At 45.5% G+C, this 21,121-nt stretch overlaps 2 protein-coding genes across 3 annotated transcripts; one reads left to right on the forward strand and one right to left on the reverse strand.

Moving 5' to 3' along the window:
- Positions 1–281: 281 nt before the first annotated feature.
- npb (neuropeptide B) lies at positions 282–1,569 on the forward strand. The gene is made up of 2 exons (XM_086142926.1): positions 282–725; positions 1,194–1,569. The coding sequence occupies exons 1-2, from the start codon at positions 453–455 to the stop codon at positions 1,320–1,322; spliced, it is 402 nt and encodes a 133-aa protein (XP_085999052.1). The 5' UTR covers positions 282–452; the 3' UTR covers positions 1,323–1,569.
- A 91-nt stretch (positions 1,570–1,660) lies between these two features.
- gnav1 (guanine nucleotide binding protein (G protein) alpha v1) lies at positions 1,661–21,049 on the reverse strand. Of its 2 annotated transcripts, none has more exons than XM_086142929.1 (9): positions 20,696–21,049; positions 19,224–19,315; positions 16,189–16,281; positions 15,432–15,592; positions 13,176–13,304; positions 5,755–5,884; positions 5,509–5,580; positions 3,421–3,508; positions 1,661–2,311 (listed from the first exon to the last, which is right to left on the reverse strand). In XM_086142929.1, the coding sequence occupies exons 1-9, from the start codon at positions 20,823–20,825 to the stop codon at positions 2,121–2,123; spliced, it is 1,086 nt and encodes a 361-aa protein (XP_085999055.1). In that variant the 5' UTR covers positions 20,826–21,049; the 3' UTR covers positions 1,661–2,120. The 2 variants fall into 2 exon arrangements, with proteins under 2 accessions (XP_085999055.1, XP_085999054.1); XM_086142928.1 differs by having other exon boundaries at positions 1,898–2,311; positions 5,509–5,599; positions 5,678–5,884; positions 20,696–21,047.
- Between the last annotated feature and the right edge of the window lie 72 nt (positions 21,050–21,121).

Below are 21,121 nucleotides of genomic sequence, written 5' to 3' on the forward strand. Positions count from 1 at the left end.
CACACACACACACACACACACACACACACACACACACACACACACACACACACACACACACACACACACACAAAGTTCATAAAAAAACGGATCGATTCGGATTGGTCTTATTTTCTCTTTTTCTTTTTTTCCTTCTCGGGCAAAAAGACGCATCATCATCACCACCTTCATCCTCCTCCTCCTCCTCCTCCTCATCCGCCCACCTCCAATTTGATTTGCCGAACCTCCCCGGGTCACGACCATGTCTCCCAATATAAGCCGCGGAAAGTTGTCAAACACGCAGCGCGAACGGAACAACCTCCCCCCTCTGAAAAAAAAAAACGAAAAAAAAAAAAAAAAAAAGTGAAGAAAATAAATTTGTTTTATTTTTCCTTAGCGCCGCGAGTGGTCGAGGAAAAAGGAAAAAGAACCGGACCGGACCGCACCGCCCGCAGACACCGAGGGACCCCGGGATGGAGCGCTCGCTGTGGCTCGCTGTGGTTTGCGTCGGCGTGTCGCTGCTCGTCTCCTGCCGCCCCGCCGAAGCCTGGTACAAGCAGTCCACCGGGCCCAGCTACTACTCGGTGGGTCGCGCATCCGGTCTGCTCTCCGGCATCCGGAGGTCGCCGTACGTCCGACGGTCCGACTCCGACGAGACGCCGGCGGACAGCGGCGAGGGTGCGGCGGCGGTGGCCAACGACGCACTCCCGGAGGCGGGCCGACAGGTGTCCATCCTCCGGAGCATGGTGAGCCCCCGACGCGTAAAAACACGCGTCTCCAGCTTCATGCGATCCTAAAATCCTCACTATCATTGACGGAAAAGACGCTTAATAGTGATAATTATCAAAACTGAGCAGGATAGAGAGTTTTACACGGTGGGGTTTTGAGAAAGTCCGTGCGTAAAATTACGCAAAATTGGGCGGCGGTGCGTTCATGGACCGTTTTAACCGCATGGAAAATGGACACGGTCGCTGCACGGCGAGATGCTCTTACGCTCACACACATATTTGTCATTGGGAACTACTTTTGTTATGTGCATGACACCTTAGAGGTGGCGGTGGTGCGTCGACACGGTAAACTCTAAAACCCAGTAAAAGCACCGTTAACTTTACACTGCTGTTTGTATTTTGCGCACAAAAACTGGGCAAGAAAAGAACTTATTTTTCCTCCCTTCCGTTCCGGTTGTAACCCCCTGCCGCCCTCTCTCCTTGCAGGCCCTGTGCGTGAAGGACATCTCTCCAAACCTGAAGAGCTGCGAGCTGCTGCGGGACGGTGCGGGGACCTTTCAGTGCAAAGCGGACGTCTTCCTCACCCTGGACTCCCTGGACTGCCTGTCGGCGTGAGGAGCCCCCCTCGCCCCTCTCAACCCTCCGGGATCCGGGTGCGCTTCTCTGGAAAAACAACAGAATAAAAGTGTTTGTGAAGAGAAGGATGGACGGATGAAGGCGTGATGGAGGAGAGATGGAGGATAGCGGTCCTTCCCGCTGACCGTTGTTGACGGAATGTCTTATTTTGCATTTGGTTGTAGACAGGAATGTCGAAATTATTAAAAAAATTAAATAAAAACAAAAAATAATACATAAAACAAAAGTGTGGGATGTGTTATTCCATCACATTTTTTTCCAGCTTGCGCGGACACATGCGTGTTCACGGTTCCTTAACACACGACTGGTGGAGATGATTTCAGGTCAATTTATTTATTGATTAATTTTCATTTAACAACAAAAAAAAAACAAGGAAAGAAAAATAATCTACATCAACATCCGTTAATCTCAATTTGGGGAATTGAAATCACACGTCATCACACGCATTTCCCGTGTGAAATGTAGAGGTGGTAAAAAAAAAAAAAAATGAAATGTAAATGACAAAACAAGACACACTAAACACACACCATGAGGCACTTGGTGGGGAAGGGAAAGGGGGGGGGGTCAAGCTTTTTCTTTTCACGTTCCTGGTAATGACTGACAGGTGATGCCATCACCTTCATCTTCTGGATTGAAAAAATAAAAACAGCTAAGAGAGCATCAAGAGCGATGGAGAAAAGTCCAGAGAATGACAGAAAACAAAAGTTTCTGTTCTCGATTTCGGTCACAGTCTGTCCCGGGAGGTAAGGCGGGGGCGATCGGTGGCTTCGCCCGCGGCTAAAGCAGCGACACGGCCTCCAAATTCTCCCTGACGATGGTGTCCATCACCACCTGGAACACCACCTGCACGCTGCTGGTGTCGGTAGCAGTGGTGAAGTGGTGGTACACCAGCCTGTCGGGGGCGGCGCTGAGCGAGACGAAGGTGGCGGCCACGAAGCGCGCCGCCGCGTCCACGTCGCAGTCCGCACCTGGGAAGAAGGGGGGGGGAATGGCGGTGAGAGGCGGGGCTAACTGGTTGGGGCTTCTGATTGGGCGGCTGCGCGCTCCCTGCTGAGGGAGCCCAGGAGGCCCGGGTCAAGAATGTGGTCTAAATAATAATAATCACATAAAATGTCTTTGGATATGTTTAAAAAAACCTTATCCCTGAACTGATCTACAGAAAATTATATTAAAAAAATATATAATATATATATATATGGGCGCCCCTGAATATAAGCAGCATCGGCTAAAAAAATAATTAAATATGTGTACATATATAAGCCGCAGGTGTCCTCATAGTAACATGACAAATTTACACAGATACATTTTTAACTTTTAATTAACATACTGGTAACGTCCACAAATACGCAATAGAATTTTTTTTTTTTTCCCCTGAACAGTGCCTGTTACACGGCTGATGAAAAAGATCAACAATAAATAACACAAGGTAAAGTCCATCCATCCATCCATCCATCCTTCCATTGTTTTTGTCCTACTCCAGCTGATCTTTTTCACGGTCTTGCTCCTGCGCAATAAAACCATTAAAGTTGTCTTTTTCAGTCTCAGAATTGCACGGTAATGTAATTGGTCCGATATGACGAGGCTAAATCCTTTATCGGCATGAAGTTTGTTAGCCCAAAAAAATTCCATAAATAATCCGAATCGTTGTTTAAGCCACAGTGTTCAAAGCATGTGGAAAAAAGTAGCGGTTTGTAGTCTTGAAATTACAGTAATAAATTATTTACTATTAAATAACTTTGTTTAGCACACATTTCTCTGTGCTGTTCACGTAGTTGCAACAGTTTGCGTATTCTTTATTTATTGCCAGCTGTCTGGCTTCACTGTGGACAGAAATAATTGAATATCATTGTACAAGGTTTCCAGACTGTAAATACAACAATGAATACTATTATATTCCTTTTACACTGTAAAACGATCTTGTCTAGGTTGGGTGAATATACCGCGAACAATAGCATTATTCCAGGCATAGTATTATGCGGCGTTGACCTTTAACCCCCCAGGCTCTGATAGATAATCTACCGTTGATGAGTTGGGGGAATAATTGTAATCCCGGACGCGTGGGGGGAAGTGATCCTACCCTTGAACTGGGGGAGGTAGAGCCGCAGGTGCCGCCCGGAGTGCAGGATCTTGTCTTGAAAAAGGTCGATTTTGTTCATGAAGAGGATCTGGAACAGAGACGGGGGAGAACGTGGGTGGAGGGGGTCGGGGGGGCAAGAACAACCGATGGCTTCTCTCTCCGCCGGGAGATGGAAATCAATCCCGGAGATTAAGAGAAAAGTAAAAATGAATCGATTCGCACACGCGGCGTCCACAATAAACGATGAAACCAATAAATCAAGCGGTGTCACTTATTGTCACTTCGCAGATATTCACCTAAAATGCCAGAAAATAAATAAATCAAAATCAAATAGTGATGTCGGCGGCAGGATCAATTCAGCGAGATGCCGCGTCACCGTGCAATCAATCACTCGTGTGGTTTCAGCGGTAAAAATGAACACACACACACACACGCGCTGAGTCTGAACTCGCCGCTGCCGAGTCATTGGCGGTTTGGCTCATTGTCAGTCCAATTAACAGTGCGGCGCATTTCTCTCCATTGTGGCCTCTGATCCCGAAAAGAACCAAAGACGGCAACAACAAAAAAAAAAAGGAAGCTGATCATAACAAGGGATGCAGAGGAGGTGGAGCAGCTTCCATCCGCAGACAGGTAATTATCACTGACCGGCTGCAGAGGACACTGAGGTGACAAAATACCCCCCCTCGTACTCCAAACACACACACACACACAAATTTTTTTTAAAAATCATCAGGACACACTTTTGGGTTAATGAGCCCGTGAGCGGTGGCAATGTGATGGCCCACGCACCGCCGTTTAATGGCAGGTCTAATTGTCTTCACGCGTCGTTAAAAAGTCTTTCGCTTCCAAAGCAACGCCGCCCAATCCCTCTGAAGAAGTCGCGCTTGTGTCGACGCACGAGGTGTTTGATTATCGTTATCTGAGGGTGGAGGTGGAGTCCGGTTGGTTCGTTTAACCGTTCACTTATTATCGTTAGGGTGCGGGAGGCTTAACCTGGACGGCCCAGCTGTCAATCACCGGGACAGTAGATATCAGAGGTTTGGTGTTTTCATGGGTATTATTTTATGTGAGCATGGTAGATGTAGACAAACATTTATTCATCCATTATCTATGGTGTTTATCCTGCTCCAATCCAGAGCCTCGCAGGGATCGAGCCAATCACGGCTGAGATTGGGGAGAGAGGCGGGGTTTAATCGGGGCGTGTCGGCTGTCAATCACAGGGTCAAAAGATATCGTCAGAGATTTAGACCTGATATTATTACTGATATTATTTAGATTTTTTTTCAGATCTATACCAATATGTCACAAAAGTAGAAGTAGGAGATCATTCATTATTTCATTCATTATCTATACCGTTGAAGAGCCTCACAGGTTGGGAGCCAATCACGGCGGAGATTGGGGAGAGAGGCGAGATTTAACCTGGACGCGTCAGCTGTCAATCACAGGTAATCCATTTCATCAGAGGTTTTAAATTTTCACAGAAATTATTTTTTTTGTTTCTTTCTTGAAAAAAATCTGTATTAATGTCATCATAGCAGGTATAGATCATAACTAATTCATTTATCCAGTATTTATAACATTGAGGGGCCTCACAGGTTGGGAGCCAATCACGACTGAGATTGGGGGGAGAGGCGGGGTTTAACCAGGATGTGTCGGCTGTCAATCACAGGGTCAAAAGATATCGTCAGATGTTTGATGTTTTCACTGAAATAATTTTTTTTAGTTTTTACTTTGAAAATAATCTATATTAAATACATCACCATAGCATATATAGATGATCATTCACTGATCCATTCATTCATCCATTATCTGTACTGTTGAAGGGCCTCACGGGTTGGGAGCCAATCACGGCTGAGATCGGGGAGAGAGACGGCGTTTAACCTGGACGGTCAGCTGTCTTCGCGGAGATGTTTACAGTCTCTTTCACATCGACGGGCAAATTTAGTCTTCGGCAAGCCGGCTGACTGTTTTTAGAAGAAGCCTGAGAACCTGCCGCCATGATGCTGCTCCTGGATTTATTTTGTTCAGAAAAACAAAAATATACCCCATTCCTTTCTTCCTCCCGCTTTGTCAAGCCGATTTGCTCACCATGGACGTGCTGCGGAAGAAGACGTTGTTGCAGATGGAGGAGAAGAGCTTCATGCTTTCCTGCAGACGGTTCTGCAAAGAAGCGCAGACACTATTTTTTTGGAAAAAGTAAAAAAACGAGGGCGAGAGAGGAAGAGAACCAAACCTGGGTCGACCGGGTTCTAAGTACCGTCTGATTAGAGACTTTAGCGACGAGACTCTGGAGGGGGCGAAAAATGCCGGGGAGTGATTGGGGTTGGCTCGTACCACAGAGGGGTCCTCCACCAGGGTCATATCGTAGCCGCTGAGCGACACCACGAACAGCACCGCCCGGACGTCCTCGAAGCATCCGATCCACTTCCTGCGCTCCGTCCGCTGACCGCCGACATCGTACATCCTTGGAAAGAGAAACATCGTGAAGCTGAACGTTCCTATTCTCACCCTCATACAGCTCAAGCGTCCTTTAACGCCTCCGACCACCAGGGGGCGCCGTACAGACAACTCGATATTTACACCCTCCCACCCCGGCTCATATCCTGAAGGAAATTGCATTTTTTTTTTTTTTTTTTTCGGCAGCAAATTCAATAATGTTGACCGGCAACATAATTGGCATGTTCGTCGTTCCACGCTATCAGAGTGATTGATTTTCGCGTCGTTTGCTCTTTGCTTTATTACATGGCCAGGGTCGGGGGTGAAAACAAAACGGCCATTAATGGAAATAAGAAAGGTGGTCCATCGCAGAAAAAGCCGCGACCTTCGCTGTTACGAAATACTTTCCGCTGACTGAATCTTTTTTTTTTTAAAGGGGGTGGGGCTTAAAGTTCTCTGGTACTCATTGGGAACTGGTCTATTTCTGTTCTTTCATGAGAAAAAAAAAACATTTTGGGACAAAATTGAGCTGTCAGTCAAAAACAGCAACACAAAAGTGACACACACAAGCATGCACACACGCACACATAACACTACAAAAACCTCTTCACTTGACTTTCTCTCTTCATATATTTTAGATTAAATTTTGATTTAGAGGGGCAAGGTCAAAGAAAAGTTTTTGTTGAAATGCTCCCTTGAGTGCTGGACCGGGCTGTTAAAGATTTAAAAAACATTTAACACAAAAAAGATGAGGGATTTGTGTTGTAAAAAAAGGAGCGGAGGTGAGACAGGAGGCAAGAACAGTCGCCAATCGTGTCAAAATTTGAACAAAAAAGTGGGAAAAATATGAGACTGGCGCCTTAAAATGTTTTACATCCTTGCAGGAAGTTGTGTTCCTACACCCGAAGAGGAGCTGCTCATTTGCACAACACGAGAGTTCCCGCACTCAATTACTGGAACCAGGTGCCCATGATTTAGCAGGCGGACAGTCCAATCAGGCGGCTTCAAGAGAGCAAACACACACACACACACACACACACTTCAGCTCAGCAAATCAGAGGGAGAAATCATTTCTTAAAAACAAATCACTGTTTGTCTGCTCTTAAATAAAGGGATCAAAACAGAGCAGATTCTGCAGACAGAGCTGCTCTCTTAGAAGGGCAAGAATTAATTCAGTGTCTACACGGCACATCCGCTGCACAGGTGGGTGTAAAAGCGCTCAGATTGGATGTAAACATTGAGGAGCTCACTGTTTATCCAACAGAAAAGACATGAGTATGTGTGTGTGTGTGAAGTGTGTCCTCACCGGGACAAACCCTTTTCTTCAGCAAGATGCAATTTGCAGTGGCGAAGTTGCAAGCGCGAGCGTTCATGACCTTCCATACTGATGGCGTGACGTACGGCGGCGGAGAGGAGGCGTCTCCCTAATCAATGACCCGCTGCGGCGGTTATTGGAAGAAATCTGATATTGGTTTTAAAAAAAACAAAGAAAAAAATCTCCGCGGGCTTGATCGCATTCTGCGCTGATTCCGCCGCGACATTTTCACCCGAGACGATCACGACACGGCGGCACCGGGAGCCTGAAGGTCAACCTCCTACACAAGGAGAGGAAAGCAGCGGGGCGGGAGGCGCCCCCTCGCTCTCCCTTTTCCACATCCAGATGTGGCGCCGCCGTCCAAGTGACGGAGAGGTCTCCTCGGAGCCGGGGGGCCGAGATGTGGAAAAGATGACGCGAGTCGTCAAGGTTTCCTCTGCAAAGTGAACACGAGCTCGGCCCCAGATTCGATCTGTCGGAGGCTTTAAGCTGGAGATGTACGTTATCGATACATCTCAGCGCAACAGATGTGGACGATCACGAATTCATCCATCCGATCTTTAACCTGGACGGTTCACCTGTCAATCACAGGGCCGCATTTAAAGACATCCAACCATGCACGGACTGGTTTTTAAGAGAACCTGGAGAACCCAGGCGGGGTGACGTGGAGGACCCGGGGCTGGAGAGCTCACCCAGACAGACCCCGGCTCCCAAACACGACCTTAGAAAAGTAAAAATATTACACCCGGTTATTATCTTGCTATTGAGCCGCCCCGGTGCGCCCGTTCTGCTCCGTTGTAATTGTAATTGCCATAGGATGATTTTAACGATGAGGAGGGGTCAAAGGTCACCCTTGATGTCTGTATGCAAAGTGAACCCTCCAGGTGTGAAGCTGCGCGCACGCTCTCACACACACACACACACACACACACACACACACACACACACACACACACACACACACACACACACACACACACACACACACACACACACACACACACACACACACACACACACACACACACACACACACACACACACACTTCGAGGCAGCCAGCTGAGGTGCTCATTAAATCCCTGAATGATGACATAATGAGGCCTGAAGTGTTCATTTGATGCGAGTCTGTTCTTTTTTTTTTCTTTATAAATCACATTAAATAAAAAGCACTTGTTTTTATGGGGGACGAGTTTTTATGAAACGAGAGGGGAGAAAAAAAAAAGTTTTACGCAGAAATTACAACTTCGAGTAGTACTACACTATCAGTCTCTGAAGGAATGAATACTACATGTGTTGTATTCAGTTTGCGTGCACACTTGCAGTGGTTAATATCGATAAGTTAATTAACTTAAGACAATCGGTCATTCATTCATCCATAACCTTAACGGTTTAACCTGCTGAAAAACGAGCCAATCCAGGCCTGTTTTTGGAAAGGGAGGCGGGCCTTAACCCAGACCAGCCAATCACAGAGTCAAACATCATCGCTTTCTTGGAATGATCGCAGAAGTCGTTTTCTCAAGTTTTTCAGAAAACACACAAAAAAAAACAGAGCAATATGTTCAATAAGGAGCTGATCTATGCAAATAAATATATTTGTAAAAAACTGACATTCCAAGAAGGTGACAATACGTATATACATAGGAAACAAGAGAGATCATTTTAATGGTATAAAAGGTGAAGACTTTTGTACAAACCATCAGAGTTGGCCTTTGACTTTGGATAAAATTTTTTAAAAAGTATTGAGTTTCCAGACTATAAGCTGCTACTCTCTCGCCCCCCACACACTTTGAACGCTGCAGCTGTTTTTTTTTTGGGCTAATGAGCTTCACGCCGCTAAAACATTTAGCCTCGTCACAACGGACCAATGAAATTACTGTCAAATTCTGAGGCTGTTCAATTCCATCACTGAAAAAGTCGATTTTAATGGTTTTAGCAAGCACTGAAAAAACTGAAAAAAAAAAAAAAACATATTTGTGTATGATACCGGTATGTATTTAATTAAATGTTTGAAAATGTTTCAGCGTAAATATCTCATGTCACAACGTGGCAATTTACAGACAAGTATGGCCTGTATATGCACACATATATATTTGTTTACTTATATTCAGGTGCGCTCAATAGTCCGGAAATTGACCAAGATGACCAACAATTCTCCGCTCCTCGTCCAGAATCAGACAAAGACTCCCCGGCCCGCAGTGCCTTGAGAGGAATTACAAAATATTTGAATATTCTTAAAAACGGAGAAGCAGCACGAAACATTTAAGCGATCATTAAATGTAGCAATTTAAACAAAAACGCGTTACGCTTCATTTGCATTTTAGTATTAGCATTTTTTTCCGCTCACATGTTAGGACTGACTATTCGTTCATTTATAGATATCCTGCTCAAAGATGGGGGATCAGCGCTCACCTACGCAGGATCGTAAGAAAACACTTTTTAAATACAATTTACAATAAAAGTAATACTTCATATTTCCAATTTAGCTGCTGAAATAAATATGAATAAACCTGTTTTGGCCTATTAGCGTGGAAAAAAACAACATGCTGTGAGTTTGGGGGGGAACGCCAAATCCCTCCCGCTCTTCTCTTTCCAGCAAAACACACCTCCTTCACACACACACACACACACACGCGCCAACCTCCTAAACCCCCCTATGAAATCATTCTAATTTTCTTCTTTTGTTCTTCTTCTTCTTCTTGCCAAGTTTGCAATAATTACATCAACATATGCTAAGCTCTGCCTCAACCCCGAGGAGTCTCTCACACACACACACACACACACACACACACACACACACACACACACACACACAAGTTGAGCACTTCCAGACGGTTATCTTTTCAAGAACTCAGCAGATAAGGTAGAGGGTGTGTGAGAGGCTGCAACAGCACCGCCACCCTCTGGATGGATGGCATGTGTGTGTGTGTGTGTGTGTGTGTGTGTCTGCCCAATTTCATCAAAATCCCAATAATCCAAAGACGGACAAGGACCCACAGGAGCATTTAAAGAAAGTGGAAAAACAAACAGTAGGATGTGTGGTGTGTGTGTAGGAGTGAGGGGTGGAATGGCATTCATCTGGGTAGATGAAGTAAACGATCAAAGCGTTTCCTCGCCGGCGAAACTTCCGCAGAGGTGACAACACGTCGATCGTCAAAGTGACTCACAGCGTTCGCGGCGTGGAGAAAAACAAATAAAAAAAAAAAAGAAAACCGAAGAGCCCGAGGGGCGCCGTGGACTGGGGACGTGACGGACGAGGGCCCGGTTCCGGATCCGGCTCCTGACAGACGCGATGCCTCTACAAGGTTTATATGCTAAACAGGGTTCTAATGAAAAGCTGTGTTTCATCGCAGGCGAGCGTCGGTGTGACGGCCAGGAGGAGACACTCGGACAAAAAATGATTTTTTGATGAAAAAACGTCAGTGACATTGATAAAATGATCTTTTCTTTTCTTATTTCTATAATAAACACAAAAACAATAGCGAAAAAACAAAACAAAAAAAAACGGGCGAAATTGAAAATATTGATTTACCAGAATAACCTTGTAAACCTCCTCTTATACATGCTACCAATTAATTTTCTAAAGAATTCTATGGAAAGATTTTCTCTTTAACTCAATGTTTTTAGGGTGAAATGTCATCAATTCCTTTTTAATATTTATTTTTGATATTAATTCGTCATGTATTTTTTAAAGCAACAGTTCATTATACAGTATACCCTTGTTTTTTGCGGAGGTTACGTTCCAAAAAGAACCCGTGATAGGCAAAATCCAACTAAACTAATACAACTAAATACTCTATTATACATTGCTTCTGTTGTCTTTATGTTTTTTTCTTCCTTTTTTATGGAACAAACGGAAGATTCATTAATTCCGTAATGCCGACCTACAGCCGCATAGCTTTTACCTTCCCTTAGCATGTCCAGAAGTTTAACTTTATCTGCGATAGATAGCATCTTCCGCTGCCTTTTGGGCCCTTTTGTCAGTCCAGAACGTTTTATCAACATTATGGGTTTTAGAGAAACTCGAAATTGCAAGAGAATTTGCATGTATGCGACGAAAATTTGGCAAGCTGTTTTTACGTACGTGTACATATTAAACGGCAACATTATTGACGCACAGGTAGAGAAGAAGCGGAGTGACTTTCTAGCCAATCAGAATTCAGAACACAATGCACGATGCAAATCCGTGAAGTGGCGAAACGGTGAAAAGTAAACCGCGTTATAGCGAGGGATCACTGCATGCAAGGATTTTTATAATTTACCTGTTTACCTCCTTTACACTAAACCAAAGAAAAAAATCCAGGAGCAGCATCAACTTGGTCATCGGACCAAAATGAGTTTGACACCCCTGGTCTAGAGAGACCTCAGGAGACACCGGCGGCCGTCCCAAACCCCTCCTCCAACGTTATTATCCGGGATGACGAGAGCGGGGGAGAATTCAAGTTCATCGACGTCTATCGTCCTGACAGATCCCGTCAAGGATGGAGGCGGGGGGGCGATCGGACGCCGATAAAAGGCGGGATAATGCGAGACGGGCTCATTGATCAGAGATGAATATGGCGGTGTGGCTGGGGCCTCCTGAGCCCCCTGCTGCTGTGCTGATAAGACCCGGCCGCCGCTGATCCACAAACACACACACACACAACTCTGTGTATATATATATATATATAAATATGTGTGTGTGTGTGTGTACGGTCAGCCGAATGAAAGGTGCCGTAATGATGTATTGAATGAAGCCGCCCATCTCCATCTTAAATCTGGGGCCGAACGGAGAGATAAGAGTGTCGCGGCCGAAGACGTGCGCTCTGCGAAGTCGAGCGCGGAACGTGACGGGTGACGACGTCCATCAGACAAGTTATGCCTTCTGAAGTATCACAAAATGGAGATTATTGATATTGATACAATGACATTACCATCATTTCCGAACTATAAGCCGCTACTTTTTTCAGCACACACGCTTTGAACACTGCGGCTGAAAGAATGATACGGCTAATTTATGGATTTTTTTGGGGCTAATAAGCTTCATGCCGCTAAAACATTTAGCCTCGTCACATCCGACCGATAAAATGACCGTGAAATTCTGAAGACTCTTATTTCATAGTTTTAGTGCGCAGGAGGAAGACGAAGATAGCAATCGACTGGAGTTGGACAAAGCAGGGATAGAAAATGGATGGATGCATGAGCTTTTCCTTGTGTTATTTATTAATAATCATTTTCATTAGCCGTGTTACAGGCACTGTTGGTAAAAAAAAAAACCTAACCAGTGCTTATTTATGGAGGTTATCAATATGTATTTAATTAAAAGTTTAAAAATGTTTAAAAAAATGTGTAAATATGACATGTCACCTGCGGCTTATAGACCAGTCCGGACTATATATGTACACATATTTTTGTTTATTTTTAGCCGCTGCGGCTTAAATTCAGGTGCGTTAAATATAGCAGAAATTAACATATAAATGGTAATAAATATACAAACATTCATTCATTCATTATCTATTGTTTATTCTGCCCAACCCTGTCATGAAAAGACATGGGCCTGACAGCATAAGAAAGAAATTTAAAAAAATAAAATAAGAAAAAACAAAAGTAAAAAAAAAAACAGTTAATTAAAACAGAAAAAAAAAAAAAAAATTTTACCCAGATTTGTTTGTTTGTCTTTTAGGAGAACTTTGATTAAAACTCGAAGTATTTGTGTTTGAAAGTTGGATATTTTCTTAGACATTTCATCCCACCCCAAGACTCCACTACCGGCTGCCTCTTAAAGAACATTCATTATAGGAAATAAATAATCATCGCAGGCCATTCAATCTTAGTTAATACTCCGAGGCTATTAAAATTTCAGCTTCTCTCCTTAATTACTAATTTGAGGTTGTAATTTTTATTTTTGGTTAATTTTCCAATGATTTACAGAAAGAAAAACATCGCAACAGCCATGTGCTGCATACTGTGGTATATACGGTAACATCGCGTAAACCGCATAAACTTTTTTTTTTTCTTTTTTTGTACCTGAAAATGAGGTGGTTCACTTTGAACTGGGTCTCGATCACGCCGGTCGTCCGCAGCCGCACTCGCAGGACGTCCGTCTCCGTCGGCACGTAGTCTGGAGACACGACGCGGGCCATGTTCTCGAAGAAACTACGACGAGGAGTGCGGGGCGGGGTGGCGGGCACAGAGGAGAAAAGGTTATGAAGGGAAAAAAAAAAAAAAAAAAGATAAACATTACAACCTGCAGACAAGCTTGAGATCAAAAGAAAAATGTGTATTCTTGTACTTGGAGTGTGTGTGTGTGTGTGTGTTCTGCTACAAGGTGGCGGTGTGCAGTGATAAGGCCGGAGCCCCAGGGGGCGCAGCGGCTCATCCTGATGAATATTCACTCCTCGCATTTAGCATAATAACACGCCGGGGCGACGCTTTCAGAGGCAGATCAGCTATTAGCGGCCGGCGGGATGGTAGTGCGGCGTGTGCGTGCGCACTCTGCCAGATGTGATCTTTGTACAAACACACGCAGTGATGTCTTGAGCGCGCCGCGACGGCCCTGACATTCTCAAGTAGTCATCCCGAATCAGACTCTTGGACATCGACGCGCCACCTGCTGCTTCAAACAAGACACAGCTACAGTAGGTTTTACACCAGAGTGTGTGTGTGTGTGTGTGTGACCCCTGCGAGTAAGGATACTTCTTGAAAATGTTCGATTCTCCTCTTCCTCCAGGTTTAGCGGCGGCGTGAATTAGTTGGCGGGGAGACAAGTGAGACAAGACGAGTGGCAGGCGGAGAAATAACGAGAGCGAAAGGGACTTGAAGTAAAAAAAAAAAAAAAAAAAAGACGTCTCCCGAGCACCATTTGAATACGAAGCGACGGGGATGATTTATGGCCGGCTGCATGAATCCAATAAAGCCGCGGCAGGTAAACGGATTCTCTGTCCGCTCATTTCGACTGGTGACTAAAACACACACACACCCTCCCGTGCAAAACATTTTTATGCATAGTTTGTGAAAATCAGTCACAAAGACGGAATGTGCACCCTTCGGGCTAACCGGCGGCGCTGCGAGTTAGCTGGAACTTTATTGGAGAGGATGTGAAAGTATTCCGTGTGCATCCGAAACACGCAGCTGGATTCCCTAAAAAAAACCCTAAAAAGTGGAAAGCAGTCCGAGTGGGACGTCTCCTTGGTGAGACTGTCATTCACCTGCAGCGCTCTTAGCATGTTAGCATGTCTGTCACTTCAGATCGACAATTGAACAACATAAAATAAAAGTCATTGTCCGTGTGTGATTGTTTTCTAAATCAGCCAAAATTGAAGCATCGCTTTGCAAACACGCAGTTGCTGAATGAGTTAAAAATCTCCACTTGCAAAGTGTTTTGCACTGGTTGGCATTCACTCACACACATGGCAGAGTTGCCGGGCAAAACGCAAACCAGACAATCGGAAGCAACTTGGGGTTTCGACGTTTAGCATGCAGCTCGGAATCAAACAGCCACCTTCCCATTGGAGGGCCGCCCAAAACCAACACGTAATCCGCGATGTCATTTTCTCTGCTTATTTTGGTGTTTACCATGTGTCAAAATCCCAAATTGCAAAGTGAAACGTGTAGCCAGATTAAAAGCTGTGAAAATCAAATTTAAAAAACAAACAAAAAAAAAAACACTTTTGTTACCAAACTGGCGGGGTGGGGGTGGGATTAAATAAATCCCATCACCCTCCCACGCGTCACCTGACTGTAAACACCAAGATGTGGAGATGTTCAGGTGCGCTGCTTAAATCTACCTAAAAGAAAATAACAGAAAAGAAATTAAAAGAAATTCACGAAAAAATGATGCCAAGAAGGTTCCTTGCAAGGATGCGGGAAAAAAAAAAAAATGTTGGTGTGACTGCGACATGCGGCGGTTCTCAGTGGGAACCGGGGTTGCCTGTCGGTGTAGATAACCCCGGAGCCGAGGCCTCTCGCTGGGGCGGAGGATGAGAACGGACGGCCTCCCGGCGGCTCCAACACGCCATCTCCTCAACCTGTTGCTTATTTTTAGCTCCTTTCGACCCCCAACACTTTTTTCTCGCCTTGCAGAAGAGGCAGAATCTCAAGCCCTTGAACCCACGTGGCCAAAAAACTCATCAACCCCAACACACACACACCTTTCCTCATCCGCCCTGCAACCCTGATACCCGCTGACAGCGAGCACACGGCCTCTCATCAGCCGTTAAGTCCAGCTAATTAGCCCCATGCGTGTCTTCGCCGCGGCGCGTCCCCACCCGCGGCCGTACTTACTACAGCGCAGAGTCATTGAGCTCGTACTCGTAGCCGCGGGCCACGGCGGCCCGCACCCCCTGGTCGCCCCACAGGCAGGCCAAGGCGTGGCTCAGGAAGGGGAAGGGGACCTGGTCCTCGTCGAAGCAACGACCACACGACAGCACCGAGTGGGCGTGGACCTGCAGGGGGGAAGCAGCGGCAAATTGTTGGTGGACGGACGGACAGACGGATGACAGAGCGGAAAAAACAAAGTTTAAGCTCTCCGCTTTCTAGTCTTTGTGATCATTATAGATGTATAAGTGAATGGATCAGGGCTGAGGACACACACACACACACACACACACACACACACAGTGGTGACATTTAATAGGGGAAAATCTTGGGTCATCATCTCCCAGCAGGATGTTGCTGTGTGGGCTGGCGGTCTATGACTTCTGATAACCGCCACAATGAAGTTCAAATCCAATTGAGTTCGAAAGAAAGAACAAAAAATACACAAAACGCCCACCGGTCATGTGATACTTCACCCTCGGACAGAGGGTTAAGAAAAAAAAAAAAAAACCTGTGTGTGTGTGTGTGTGTGTGTGTGTGAGTGTGTGTGTGTGTGTCTTAATGTACTTGCAGGCTGCAGCCGCAAAGGGGAAATGCTGCCATCTAGCGGTGAGATGAGGGTAGTGCATGGAAGGCAGCTCCATGGGAATAAACTGGGGTGTGAGTGAACTGGGGCTGTGTGTGTGTGTGTGTGTGTGTGTGTGCGTGCGTGTATGACGTCTACCTTGTTCCTGCTGTTGGCCAGGTTGATCCGAAGAACACCCATGCCATGGAGGACAAACTTCATGGAGGTAAGAAGGTTGTCCAGCACTGCGGCCTGAAACACAGCAACATCTGAGCGCCTCTGAATTCATGCTTGTGCACGTGTCATGGTGTAAGGGGCCTTGCATTGCCTGAGACCTGTGTGTGTAAGTGTGTGTACGTGTGCACATACATTTTGCAAGGGACAAACTAATCTAGTTATCTAGTTTCAGTGCTTTCAGGGAAAAAGAAAATGTGCTTCATCATCCTCTTAGTTCCCCTGCATGTCAGAGGAAGCCTGTTGTTTTCCTCCCCCTAAATCACTTGGTCAAAGAGGGAGAACCAGGTCAGACCTCTACAATGCAGGAAGTACAAGGCAGAGACTTCTTACACCTTAGATCTGCGTGTGTGTGTGTGTGTGTGTGTGTCCTTCACAGCCTCCTGGTGGAGCCCAGGTGTCCTTCCTCAGTCACTACACCCAATTTTTGGAAAGGTGTCGAGGGGAGATAAGTGCATCAGCGGCAAAGGAGATGCTTTACGTGTGTGTGTGTGTGTGTGTGTGTGTGTGTGTATCTGATCGATTTGCATGGGGACTAATCCACTCCTGTCATCCCGTCAGCCTGGATCAGGGCAGAGGTTTTAACCAGTCATTTCTTTCTAGTTTGGAAAAAGAAAAATGGTTTGAATTTATGAAGAAAAAAAAGTGCAGCAAATTATATATATATATATATATATATATACACACACACACAAACTCAAATTCATCCATTCATTCATCCAATCCATCCAGACCTACGGACAATTTAGTCTTTAACTAAAGATTTCTCAAGACATCTAGTGAATATTTAAAATAAGACACACAAGAATAAGAAATAAATAAGAAATAAAACACACACACAGACACACACAGAGCTTGAGGCTATGGGTATATTATAACTCCAACACGAAGTATAAGTCACCTCCGGGTAAGTACAGAGTAAGAGGACACCCTGTTTTCATTTGTGTGTGTGTGTGTGTGAGTGTCGGTTGACAGGAAAGGCGACAGACAAAGAAATCCCGAGATCCCTCTCTTCGCTCCTGGCTATCGCTTCTCCCCCGCCCGTACCTTCCTCTGGGTTCGTAGGCATTATGGGTGCTTCTGCGGCGGGTCCGGAGGGCGGGGACGCCGAAACCCTCGCCACGCCGGCAAGATCCCTAAAACCAGACACGCGACCGGCGTTCCTGTCCGGCTTTTTAAACTCGGAACACAGAAATAAACAGGCTGCCCCCGTGTCTCCAAAACACAAGGAATGCTGCTAAACTGGCCTGATGTTTGCACAGTAACGACAGCCTGCTCAGTGAGTGTGTATGTGCATGTCTGTGCGTGTGTGTGTGTGTGTGTGTGTGTGTGCACGCTAGCAAGTTTTAATATATCTGTGCAACCAGCACTCAGACACCTGAACAAACACACAGATTCCAGGATGAAAATATATAAAAATCATCCCCCTTGTTGTTGACATAGGAGTGTGTGTGTGCATATGTGTGTGTGTGTGTGTGCTGGAAAAGAATGGGAGGGGGGGGGGTCAGTAAAAACAACACCGCGGCCTCAGGCTGCAAATAAAAGGAGGGATGAGACAAAGAGGAGCCCCCTTCCACCCCCCCGGCAGGCCTTCCTGTTGTCGTCCCGTCCGGGTCGGCGCGGGTAACCCCGGGTTACCTGCAGGCTCTCGTGTAACCAAAACACCTAAAAAAAGTTGAAAGTGGCAGTTAGGTTATGAAAACGAGACAAAGGCGCTGCGTCTAAACACGAGCCGCCCTGATTACCGGAGAAGAACCGTGAGAACCCGGCGCCAGGCCCTACACCATCACGCCACTCCTACGGTGGTTCGGAACGCCAATCGTCCCGCCCCCAAAAAAAAGGAAAAACACGAGCTGGCGGCTTTAAATCAATGCTCTATCTCTTCATGACAGCAGGATTTAAAAAAAAAAAAAAAAAAAAAGGGGGGAAAATGAATAAGATTTACTCACGTCGTCGTCCCAAAAGGGGGCGGAGCTTAACAGTCAGACGCAATCGCAAACATTGGCATTTCAGCTTCGGGATGTGAGAAAAAACAGTCGGTTGGCCTCGAACCCGAAACACCTGAGGGGCCTCTCCTGCCAGAAATGTCATTTCCATTACATTTCTACTGTTTGTTGTTTTTTGTTTTTTTTTGCCGACAGGCGTATCCCTCTGATTGGGGGGTCGGCTCGGTTATGACAGGGAGGAGGGATCTGAAGCGTGACGAAGACAAAAAGAGGCCGTTTCTGTCATCACACACTCATTGTGTGTCGTGCATGACAAGAGAGGATGAAGAGGACGGGAGGGCCGAGAGAGAGAGGAGCCAAAACGGGGGGAGTAACAGTGCAAGAGGATAAACATTCAGTTTACAGTTGATAGGGGTAAAACAAAGTGTGTGTGTGTGTGTGTGTGTGTGTACTGTACTGTTTCAGCCCGCCCCACAAAATCACGACCCCTCGCACCGCAAAGGAATTTGGCTTTCAGTCTCTCTCTCACACACACACACACACACGTACACACAAAGAAGAGCATATGCGAGCCAAACCGTTGCATACCAACTTGGATCGGACCGTGTGTGTGTGTGTGTGTGTGTGTGTGCATGTGTAAATCTCCATCCCCCACAGGAACTAAAATATGACCTGGTTTTCCGGCTCTGCTTCCCCTTCCCTTTATCTCCTCTAAAGTTTGTTTTTAGGCCTGATCTCTGCGTGGAGGTAAAGCGGGCTTCCTCTCCAGGACCGTCGTCCACACTGGAACAATAAAGTTACGAAAAGAAAAGAAAAAAAAAACGATCGTTTTCTACTTGAAGTCTAACGACTGAGGGGGAAAAAAAGCCCTTTGTGTGCAAACAGACTTATCTGATAAAACACACAGTCGGCGTGAACCAGGCTGGAATCTAATCTCCAGCATGTGTGTGTGTGTGTGTGTGTGTGTGTGAGAGTGCGTGTGTGTGTTTGTGTGTGTGTGAGTGTGTTTCCAACCTTGAAGCTCATGAGTTCCTGCCTGGTGAAGCCATTGCTGTGGATGATCTTCATCTGTTTGACCAAGGTGCTTTTGCCGCTCTCTGCCGCGCCTGGAGGAGTAAAGAAAACACACACACACACACACACACACACACACACACACACACACAAAGTAAAACATTTAATGACTTAAGGCAGGGCTGGAAAACATGCACACCTATATTTACATGCAGCTACAAATCCTAGTTAGCTCTCTTTAATAGTTTTAGCGGGGATATGATTTCATATTTTTTTGTTTTGTTTTTGCATTTTATTGTAAACTCTGTCATTTCCTTTATTTAATTTAATTGATTAAGGGTTTTTTAGAAAGAAAAATTCAGCCCCACACCCCGTGAACGCGCGCGCGCACACACACACACACAAACACACACACACACATTTGGTAAATAAAGCATTTAATGATTTAAGGCATTGCTGGAAAACATGCACACCTATATTTACATGCTAGTTTGGCTCTCTAATGGTTTTATCAGTAATATCTAAAACATGGTTTTGGTTTTGCAGTTTTAATGCAAATTTTATTAGTTCTTTTAACCAATTTGATTAATTAAGTTATTTTTTCAATTTTTTTCATTTTTGGAGATAAGATTTAAGATTTTTTTTTAGGATAAGTAAAACCTTGAATGACAAAATTCAACCTATACGTCCATATTTACATGCATAAAAAAACAGCTGCAAGTCTTATTGTTGATATTATGTGATATTATTGTCATTATTTAACAATTATTTGCTTTGTTTTTTGCAGTTTTAAAGTAATTTATCCTAATTTGGTTTTTTAGTAGTCAAGCCTTGAATAAGACAAGTGTGTAAGCGGACGTATGTAAATACACACACAGACACACACACGCGTGTGCACGCGCACATGCACGCGCACATACACAAACATAGACCCTATTGATATTTCAGTTGATATTATTTAAAATTTGCTTTGTTTTTGCAGTTTAAATGTAAATTCTTTCCCCCCCCCAATTCGATTGATTATGTTTTAATCAATCAAAAGTTAAATAAAAGTTAAGTCAACCCTTGAACAAGTGACATATCGGGTCGGACGTGTGTGTGGATACCGCACACACACACTCGTGTGTACACGCGCACACGCACGCCCTCACATGCATGCGCGCACACACAAACATAGACCCTTTTGATATTTCAGTTGATATCATTTAACATTTGCTTTGTTTTTGCAGTTTAAATGTAAATTTTCTTTTTTATTTTTTTTAATCAATCAAAAGTTAAATAAAAGTTATGTCAAGCCTTGAGCAAAGTACATATCCGACCCCACGGCCCGTGCACACCTCGCGTACGCACGCACACACACACACACACACACACACACACACACACACACACACACACACACACACACACACACACTTGTAACGGAACGCAAGGTGCGTGCGGGACGCGCACCAAAGATGGCAGCTCCTCACCCAGCAAGAGGATCTTCACCACGCTGGTCTCACGCTTTGCGTGCTCGTAGAGTTCACGGTCGATCCCGGCGCTGTGGACGCGAGCCTTCCTCTCCTCCTCCGTGGATTCGGTGCCGAGACACAGACCCATCCACCCACCCCCTCCCTCCACCCTCCCAGGCGCGGAGTGGATTCGAGTTTAACGTGGGGTCACCGTCCCGGCCATCACGCACACGACCCCGGCCACCGGGAGTCGCGCGGGAGCCGCGGATCAATTCCCGCGCGCCTCACGCATCGTGGGTCTCCCGGTCAACTCTTCCCAGCCGTGGAAACTCGCAACAAACAAACTCGCCGACGTCCACGCAAGTTCGAAGCGTGTCCCGGAGCCTCCTCTTCCTCCTCCTCCAGCCGGAGCCCAGATGGAGACGATCTGGACTGCCCTGGGAA

The sequence above is a fragment of the Fistularia commersonii genome, chromosome 35 (genome assembly GCF_037954325.1).
Source record: "Fistularia commersonii isolate RoL2024-O1a breed Wild chromosome 35, RoL_Fcom_v1.0, whole genome shotgun sequence".
Classification (NCBI taxonomy): Eukaryota; Metazoa; Chordata; class Actinopteri; order Syngnathiformes; family Fistulariidae; genus Fistularia; species Fistularia commersonii.